The 10,556-nt window shown below is 36.3% G+C and overlaps 1 protein-coding gene across 5 annotated transcripts in view; it reads left to right on the top strand.

Moving 5' to 3' along the window:
* LOC106874846 (uncharacterized) overlaps positions 1–10,556 on the top strand; it is a 719,848-nt gene that overhangs the window by 176,881 nt on the left and 532,411 nt on the right. For 4 of the 5 annotated variants that reach the window (XM_052969399.1, XM_052969395.1, XM_052969396.1 and 1 more), the window contains exon 2: positions 7,252–7,305. The exons of the other annotated variant lie outside the window; for it this stretch is intronic. In XM_052969399.1, coding sequence (XP_052825359.1) covers positions 7,252–7,305 — 54 coding nt within the window. The remainder of the gene's footprint in view (positions 1–7,251; positions 7,306–10,556) is intronic. 5 annotated transcript variants of the gene reach the window in all.

The following is a 10,556-nucleotide window of genomic DNA, read 5'->3' on the forward strand; positions in this document are numbered from 1 at the left end:
AGGAAGGAGAAGGCGGCGAGCTGGCGGTAACGTTAGCACGACGGGCGAAATGTTTAGCGGTATTTCATCTGCCGTTACGTTCTGAGTTCAAATTCCGCCGAGGTCGACTTTGCCTTTCATCCTTTCGGGGTCGAGAAATTAAGTACCAGTTACGCACTGGGGTCGATGTAATCGACTTAATCCGTTCGTCTGTTCTTGTTTGTTCCCTCTATGTTTAGCCCCTTGTGGGCAATAACGAAATAGGTATTTCATCTGTCTTTGCGTTCTGAGCTCAAATTCCGCCGAGGTCGGCTTTGCCTTTCATCCCTTCGGGGTCGATAAATTAAGTACCAGTTGCGTACTGAGGTCGATCTGATCGACTGGCCCCTCTCCAAAACTTTTGGGCCTTGTGCCTAAAGTAGAAAAGAATAAAGAGGGAAAAAGCAAAAAAGAATTTGTGAATCTCTGAACATGACTTGGGGGCGAATTATAAGTGTAGACTGTCTGCGTGGAGAAATTTGTAATTTTAGTAAATTCATGGGTGTGTTTAATGTATATCTTGGTCTTAGGGCTAAAGCTGCTTTTTTTTTTTAATGTAGGGTTTTACAGATGTCAGCGGAAGATTCAATTTTAAAAATCAATGTGTGTTTACGTGAACTAAAATAATATATAAACTTCCAGCTTCAGCAGAGGAAAATCCTACGCACAAGATATTGATCAGCCTGAGGCTATACTGGACAAGGGATGGAACAGAGAACCATCTAACTGCGTGGCCGACTTCTTAATATAACTGCTAGGTCGGCGCCTGTGAGAGTGGTTAAGAATTTCGCTTCGTGTCCACCGTGGTTTCTGGTTCTATATCCGACATCATGTGGCACCTTCAGCAAGTATCTTCTAATATACCTTCGAGATTTCGGGTTGACCAATTTAGCTAACGTAACCTGTGCAAAAGCTTCTGTGCGTGTGTGAATGAATAGATAGATAGATGGAGAGAGAGAGAGAGACAGGCAGACAGACAAAAGCATATTCTTTCTAAGTAGTGATTTTTCTGGTTCGGTAAATTTTTGTAATAGCGTATTTAAATATCTTTAAAAGTGCAATAATTGACTGTGGATACATGATATAAGTATGGAGATCAGTGGAAGAAATACTGTATATACTGTTTTATGTAATGAAATGATTTGGATCCGTTTAGGATAGTTTGTTAAGCAGTAGTTAATAAACGTAAGACGAAAAGAAAATATCTAAAATTAACGTAAAAATTCATTCAAGGGAGGCAACTCGAAGTTTATTTGTAAATATTAACGTTTATTTCCCATGCATAAAGTCAAGGAAACGTTTGTTCGTTATGCTTCTGTTGAAGTGACAGTAATCACTGAGCTCGTCTTTCTATTTATTTATTATTTATTTATGTATTTATTTATCATTTATAGAATTGTTGGGATTTCCCAGAAACTAAGTCCTCGACACGTGTGTAGGTTCTTCCATATTGAGCGTTTAATAATACGTTATACTGTTGAAATTATCCATGATATCTCTTACATCTTTCATGGTAGTTTTAGAAATAGTCTGTATAGGACTGTGTGGTTGAAGAAGCTCGTTTTGATACCACGTCGTTTCGAGTTCGGTCCCACAGCAAAGAATCTTGACCAAGCGTCATTTGCTTGTGAGTGGATTTTGGTAAATGAAACTGTGGAAGACCGGCGTATGTATGTGTGTGTGAGAGAGAGAGAGGGGGGGGGTGAGAGTGTGTGTGTGTGGGTATCCTTTTTAAGTAGTAATTTTTCTGGTCTGGTTTATTTTTGTAATAGCTTTTTTTAAAATAGTCATTAAAATGCAATAATTTTCTCTAGAGATATGATATAAGGATGGGGTCAATGGAAGAAATACTGTATATACTGTTTAATGCGATGAAATAGTTTGTTCGCCCTCTACCACTTCTGAACCTGAAATGGTTTGTTTACGTCCTTCTAACGATTTTGGTAAAAGAGACTGCTATGATAAATACCAGACTTTTAAAAACAAAAATGGTACTGAAGTTGATTTGTTCTACGAAAATCTTCAAGGTAGATCTCCAGTATGGCCGCAATCCGATGACTGAAATAAAAGTTAAAAGCTTAACTACTACATAAATTTGTCGACTTAGCAAAACCCAGAAGTATTTGAACTAGTTCCTTTTTATAACACTAAAAGGCTATGACAAAATCTCTTATTTATGTTTTTATTGTTGAACGTATGTAGTGTATTGAATTGACAATGTTGTATTACGGGCATTTTATTCAATTTCTCTCTTATATATTAAGTAATCACTTGTCAGGTAGTCAATCGATAAATCTCTATGTTCTCTGATAAACCTATAGACATACATCTTGCGTTACCACAACTCAATTCACAATACTTTTTCTCGAAATTTCACTGTCACAAACTTGCCTTATCACACACTCCCCCCTCTCTCTCTCTCTCTTTCTTTTTATCTGCGTACCTATACATACATTTATCCATCTCTCTAACATATTTTTACTCTTTCACACTCAATGTTCATCTCTCACATATATCCAGTGCCTTTACCTGCGCGCACATATGAGGCGTTCATGGTGTTTTGTATCAGTCCTTTACTAAACTTGGGCAAATGCCCACATACACATGAATATCCAAGCCGAAACCGTACTAGAGTTGATATTTCATATATATATATATAATTCTGTGTGTGTGTGTAGTCACGTAGTGAGGCAGCTGATATGGACATTTTTACTGACCTGAAAGAGTTATTTGCTGCAAGCTATTGTCTATGAATAAATAACATTCGTAAAATAAGTTTGTGAATTGTGATGTATCGAGCAGGACCTTTCTTCGAGGTAAAAATTCGAGAGCTGTACTACTCCGTTGTTACCTTAAAGATGATGTACATACTTCATAACAGACACACACATGCACGCATATTCATGGATCTCTGTCAGTTTTTACGATGAGTTATCCAACTGCTCCATTAATAAAACGGCTTGAATAATTCATTGAATTATAATGTAACTAGCTGAGTATAGGCACATCTATCCTTAACGTGTACTCAAGCAGAATCATTACGACAGAATGTGACAAAGTTGACCATTTGAATTTCCAAGGAGATCTCATATATTCCGTTTCATTCACAAGGCTTGGCGCGACCTTGCTCAAGATGCTGCGCAGTCTGAAACCATTGTATCGATGAACTCGGTTGACATTATGGTTTCAAGTTTTCGTAGCACAGAGAATAATAGTTCTCTGTGTGGAACCGTCTGGTAAAAAAACGTTATAAGTGTAAGATTACATAAATGTTTGGGAAGAAAGATTTGGATCTGTGCAGGGTTACAGAGATTGCGACAAGTTTCTTGGAAACATTAAAGAATATTTATAATTCGTCAAATATCAACTTTTTTTTCTTTTTGCGTATTGGTTTTTGATTGGCCGACACTTTAATGTTCACCCCCAATCAAGTCTTTGAATTTGTAGCACAGGCATTAAGAGGGAACTTTGTTTTCATTGAGAGTTTGATGTGATCAATAAAAGAGTAATTTGTGCTTTGGCGGTATTATTTTCACTTGGTCTAGGACGGTGAAATGGCACAATTGTTAGCACTCCGGTTACAATGCTTAGTGGCATTTCTTCCGGCTTTACGTCGAGTCCAGATTCTGATTCTGCCGAAATCTGCTTTACCTTTTATCCTTTCGGGGTCGATAAAATACCAGCTGACACTGGGTTCGATGTAATCGACCAGTCACCGCCCACCAAAATTTCCGACCTTCTGCCTATAGTAGAATTATTTTTCACTTGACTTGGTCAGGGTCTTTTACCTGCTGTTTTGATTGTCACTGCTTAGGTTAGCTGTGAGTACCTCATTAATTTCATTTAGCTTTAGAGTATAAGTCGCAACATGTGTCCAAACTATACTCACGAATGACTGCTGGCTGTACTGCAATTAGAAACTGTACATAGCGTCTGTAAGAAAAAATACGAAATTCTGTTCTTGTTGGTGCTTGTATTTACATTAACATTATCGAATGAACAAAACAGGATCAGTGAATCCGTTGGATAATAGTTGTCTTCTTTCAAATTATCAACAGGGTGTACAGATTAACGTTAACGAGAGACACCTTGTCAGCAAGGTTTCTAAATTTGTCAGCGACACGGGATTATCATCAGTAAAGACATCGCCAGAAAAGCGACAGTTTTAGACAGTAAGTGTTGATCAGTAAGAGGCGTGGAGCAAATACCGACATAAAAAATAAATTCTTTTAATGATACAATATACTGATGCTTTACGGTTCGATTCTGAACTCTGGTATTTTCATTACTTTTATTTATTCATTTGTTTATCTACTGAAAATAAAATATATAACCTGTCAGTGGTAGATTTAGAGTAGGCCTTGACATGACGTCCATCCCACTTGAAGCAGTTATTTTTGTGTTTTCACTGGTATCTTAAAGGCATCTGATTCACAATTTTTAATATTAGGTGACTTACTGCAAGCAGCTATCTAGAAACTCAATATTTTGACATTGTAAGCCGACAATTATTTACTTTAGTTCAAATATTCATAGTGTCAGTAGAACTGTTTCATATCAGCTATCTATAGTTCTGAGCAGTTCATAAATGGATATTATGTAAGCCATAGGAGAATTCGTTTTCTTTTATTTCTAAAATATTCATTCATTTAATAATTTGTGCTCTAAATATGTAAAAGACATAGCATTGAACAAATTAACAAAACATTTAACTCAAATACTAATGTCCATTTTCAGCATTAAATATAATTAGTTTTTATATTATGATCTGAAACTGCTGTGAAAATCATTTGTAACTTTGTGAATGCAGTGATTTCCATTAAAACAAGCATAAAGCTATTAAGAACATCAAATGTATTTCATTCTATAGCATTTTCTAACAACAAACTGTGGGCGTTAATAAATTCCAGAAATATGCTACATCATTCTAGCTTTATTCTTCATTGAATAAAATATTCTTTGAACGCAGGATTTGACATTAACATAATTTATAGAATAGCAAAATTAGTAGAGAAGTAACGTGTATCAAAAATAGTTTTAGAATGGTAGAATATTGCTAACGAGCAACGTGTGCAGGTAATGTAAGCTCTATGACTATGTATGTCATTCTCGAGGTGGCTGCACAAGTGAGTGGACAAGCGAAAGAGAAAAGGCACTCAACACATTTAGTAGAAGTTTTATGTATTATTTAAAACAGTTTGATTCGACTCCATGTTATTTTATATTTCACGACTGAAGGAAGCTTCCTGGATTTTCAGTTTGTGTGAAACACTTGCTATTACTGAAGTTAATCCGTGAAATTTCATACAATAAAAAAATAAATAATAGTTAATTCATTTTCGGTGAAGAATGAATAATCAGAAGTTTTGGCCTTTTTCAGGAAGGGTGCGTGAGAGAGAGAGGGAGAAAGAGAGAGGTGTTATCTGTTGGGCTAAATTGCAACTGGGGGGAAAAGATCAAGGAAGTAGATGAGCGATGAATAAGGGTAGACATGTTGGTGGGAAGTGGAGTACGGGTAGGTAAAGTAGTGGGAGGAATTAAGGTGTGAGAGAGGTCATAAAATTTAATCGAATTGGAAGGGAGATGATGAGAAGCAGACTAGTAACGTGGGGTTGAGAAAATTGAGCAAGGAAGTGAGGGTCAGAAATACATATGTACAATAATTCAGTCACAAATGCAGACAAGATAGGAAAATAAAAGGTGGAGGGTGATGAGCAGCAGCAATTAGGCGATTGGGAATGAGTTAGAGGGGTAGTTCTGAAAAAAGAATTTATAAAAATCGTTGAAAGAAAATATATTTAACACTTTAACACCTACCCAAAGAATTTTTAAAGTTTGTCCTAGACGTTCATGTTTATTTTCTGACTTAGTTATCCGTTGTTCCATACGTTCTGAGTAATGTAACGCTTTCCTTTCATATAACCCAAGTTACTCTGGTGGTTAAAAAGAATTGGAGATGTGTGTCGTATATGATGCATGGACACCAGGGAAATGTTTTGAGTGTCATATGTGATACTCAGGACAGGCAAAAGGTTAAGGAATTATTAGTTATGAGGAATTGTAAAGGAAAAGAATCCAGAATCTTATGATACGACCAGAATTATAAAAACAAAAATGTACACAGAAGGGAGACAGTATAGATGCTTGTGTATTCAACTGTACTATTGAGGAAGTGATAAACTCTAAATTTCTAGGGATGCAAATTTAGCATTAAACTATTCTGCGAGGCAACTGCCTCCGCTGCCTTATTAGCTACAAACCTGTCTGACAAAGGATGTGAACAGAGAGAACCATCGTACTGTCATATTTTTTTTAAAGACAACCAAGTTCATTGATCTGTCTGTAGAGCCAACTGTCTGTCTTTGATAATTCGAAATTGTTGCTTTTGTCTTCTTAAACTCTCCCGTATTCCTTCAGCATGATTTTGTTTGTTTGTTTGTTTACTTTTTTAGCATGGCTTTTGATTTATTTTTTTGTTCTGTTATTTAGTTACTTTGTGAAGCATGACTTATTCTTGCAACCCATTTGTTTGTTTCATCTCCTGATCTCAACCTTGCTTTCAACTATTTCCCTTCCTTCTACCTGTTTGTCTCCCTTCTATCCTTATCAGTCTGTCTGTCGTCGTTCTTTACTCGTCTATAGCTGTTTCTCTCCCCACTTTCTCTCTCTACTTTTCTTTCTTCCTCAGTTTCTGTGTCTCATATACTTTTCTTTTCCTTTTTTACCTTTACCTTACCCCATCATTTTCCTTTACTCTCTATTTTTCACTCTCACTCTCTTCTCTTTCCAGTTCTTCTCCTACTTTCTCAACTTCCATTTCACTCCTCTGTTACTCTCTGTTCTCTCTTAACTTCCTCTTTCTTCTCAGCCTATATATTCACTTGTGCATCACATACCCTAGCTTTATTTCTATCCGCAGCCTTTACACACCTTAACATTTGAATCAATCTAGAACTCTCGTACTCCCAATTCTCCATTGTTGTTACTAAGCTTGATTTCTTTCCCACAAACCGATTGACCATTCTTGTGATATGTGACATTTTGTTAACCTTTGAATTTTGACTTCTGTATATTTATCTTGCCATGCTGTTAATTAACCAAATTAACCCTTGACGTATCCCATTTTTTTGCCATTTCTCGTGTATATCTGAAATGTCTTCAATAAGCAGGCGAACCTTCCACTGTTTCTAACCGCATGGCATGTTACCTCTAACACATTCCTTTTCATTTCAGACGTTACTGAGAATGGCCTCTACGAACGTACTTATAAATCATCGAAAGACTCGGGTAAGTTGTGTGTATTTCAGCTTAAGACCGGAAGCCACTTCTGACATTCAACAGGATGTCATGCTGTTGGTAGTTGATAATCAAATGTATTCGTTAGTACCGATATGGTTAATGCAGAGGAGGTGGTGGGGAAGAATTAAAAGGATTCACTAACAATAATTACACATTAAAGGAAAAATATAAGATTTAGCAAAAGACTGATATTTTATTTCAATTTCTTTTGTATGTATGGGAGGCGACTCTGAATATGTTTCAGGCATATTATGGTCTCATCCGTAAAGCACACCCTTCATCATAATTGCTACTTGCTGAAGTGAGAATGAAAGACTCACCAAATATATTAATTCACTTGTCAAAAAAAAAAAAAGTCGAAAAGAAAAGAAAGGGTATCTAAGTATATACAAATGTTTTTTAACACTAAAGTGCTAAGAGGTTACTATACCATATCGTTGTCTTGACTATTTCACTGAAAAGGAAAGAATTCATTATTTGACTCGTGTGTAGCCTGAGAGGCTGACATGAAAACGGTCAGTTAATATTCCATGTTAGTCAACAAAACATTAATATCTACTCAAATTTATTAGTTGTTATTGTCAAAACGAGTTCGTTTGTTTTGTGTTGTGTCGTGTAATGTTCGGTGTGGTACAGACCTTGCGGATAAGATTTAAACGATTGTAGATGAACGGTACATGATACTATTGCATTATTCATACACTCCCAAAAGTCTGTAAAGTTATTTTCGTTTTCGGCTCTTATATCTAATATATTCCTTTATATTTCTTTGTAAAAGAAATTTCTACCAGGTATGCTTCCTGCATTACTTGTTGCAGTATAAAATTCGTCTAGTCTTTAGCCTCAAAATAAAACGAAACATAATTATGCCAAAAAAAAAAAGCAAGTAAAGAAAGAAAGAAAAAATAAAAAAAGAATTGAAAATAGAAATTTTCTAGCAGAAATGATATCATATAGTAAATTGAAAACAATTTAGCGTTATATATAAGGCTTGATTTCTTGTATTTTAAAAATGTAGCGATCGTTACATATTGTGGAGTTATATATGCAATGTTACAGATCCATTACAGTCGATCTTACTAATCGGTGGTTTCGCACAGGATATTAAGCAACCAGCTAATTATGTAATAACTGCGAGTGTCAGAGATGGATTTTTCTGTATCCACCCCGTTTCTGACGACCACTGTTATTAGATAATCACCTGATTATCTAATATCCTGTACGAAACTGATTGGTAAGATTAGCTGTAATGGATCTATAATATTGTATATTTTGATTAATATAAATGGATTTCTGGATTATTCTGTATGTGTATTGAGGCTAATTTGAACGTAATGTATGTTGAAGATTTTGGAGTTTTTTTCTTTTCATGTGTGTGTGTGTGTGGAGGCGCAATGGCCCAGTGGTTAGGGCAGCGGACTCGCGGTTTCGATTCCCAGACCAGGCCTTGTGAGTATTTACTGAGCGAAAACACCTAAAGCTCCACGAGGCTCCGGCAGGGGATGGTGGCGAACCCTGCTGTACTCTTTCAACACAACTTTCTCTCACTCTTTTTTCTTGTTTCTGTTGTGCCTGTAATTCAAAGGGGCCAGCCTTGTCACACTGTGTCACGCTGAATCTCCCCGAAAACTACGTTAAGGGTACACGTGTCTGTGGAGTGCTCAGCCACTTGCATGTTAATTATACGAGCAGGCTGTTCCGTTGATCGGATCAACTGGAACCCTCGATGTCGTAAGCGACGGAGTGCCAACAACAACAACAACAACAATGTGTGTGTGTGTGTGTGTGTGTGTGTGTGTGTGTGTGTGTGTGTGTGTGTGTGTGTGTGTGTGTGTGTGTGATACCGTGATGTCGGTTTCATAATGACACAGTAAGGAAGAAAAAATCATGAATAAACATGTCAAGTTATCACTCAAATTGTTTGGCCGTAATGCGCCTGAAAATATATAAATTCACAAGTATCTCAGCCGGCCTCTCATGACATTTTCATTTAAGTTGCATTATGATTAGTAGGGTCGATCACGTTCTACACAGAAACAAAGTAAGTCATTGATTTGATCAGTGAGAAGGTAAGGTAGTAACTATGCAGTTTCGTCATGAGATGCTGCCAAGAGGATTTAGCTAAGCCAATGGGCAAGATATTCTTCCTTTTTCTCATTCGTTTTTTCTTTGTCTCTTACTCCTTCCTCACACCTACCCCTGTCTCTCTCCCTATATCTATCTATCTATCTATCTATCTATCTATCACTCTCTTTCTCTCATCTTTTGATTTCATTTTCTTTTTTTCTTGTGTTTCCGAAACATCTCATCCGTTTTGTCATTCATGCTTCACTTCGTCTTGGATACATAGATTCTAGTAGATCAATAATCAATAATCCACATCATCTGGTTAGAGATTTATGACCCGAAACCATTCATTAAAAATCAGGAAACATTTTACCTATTCCAACTGAAAAGCATTTCAGTGAAACAGACCAATGCCGGACTTCCTTCATGCTGTTTTCTACAAAATTAATTTATTTTTATGTAATATTACTACCGGATATTGACTTAGAAATTTGGCAGAAGGTGTATATTTCTTCTCGTGCGAATATGAAGCAAAACATTTAGAATTATCATTATTATTATTATTATTATTATTATTATTATTATTATTATTATTATTATTATTATTATTATTATTGTTGTTGTTGTTGTTGTTGTTGTTATTGTTATTTCTTTCGTATCCAGTGAGCTAATGATAAATGCAACAGTATGCCCTGTATCAGTTTTAATGACAAATCTTGAACATGTGTTATTTTATATTGAATCGAAATTAAACATGTTTAAATGGGTAGCATATACGCCCTCCCTCCACACACGTGGCACATGTGCACACACACACAGAAATTAACACTAAGGCGTATATATATATATATTTATCGTGTGTGTGTGTGTGTGTGTGTGTGTTTGTTGAGGCAAAGTTGCACGTAACATGTTTCTTGTTAGGATTTTGTTTTGGGCAGTAACAAAGCTGAGAATCATGGGGTGAGTTTATACTCATATGCACGCATGATTGCTTACTTGCGCACGCGTGCACCCCCCCCCCACACGCACGCGCATGCGTGTGGATGTGTTACATAAATGCTTTGCAAAGGTATTTCCAAAGTATTTCCAAATCTCTGGGTGCAAAACGTGGCCTAAAGAGCTGACTGATTGTCTCGAAGATTTTGCACTGTCTTTCCTTTTCTGAATGTTGT

This window comes from Octopus bimaculoides, chromosome 7 (genome assembly GCF_001194135.2).
Source record: "Octopus bimaculoides isolate UCB-OBI-ISO-001 chromosome 7, ASM119413v2, whole genome shotgun sequence".
Taxonomy (NCBI): Eukaryota; Metazoa; Mollusca; class Cephalopoda; order Octopoda; family Octopodidae; genus Octopus; species Octopus bimaculoides.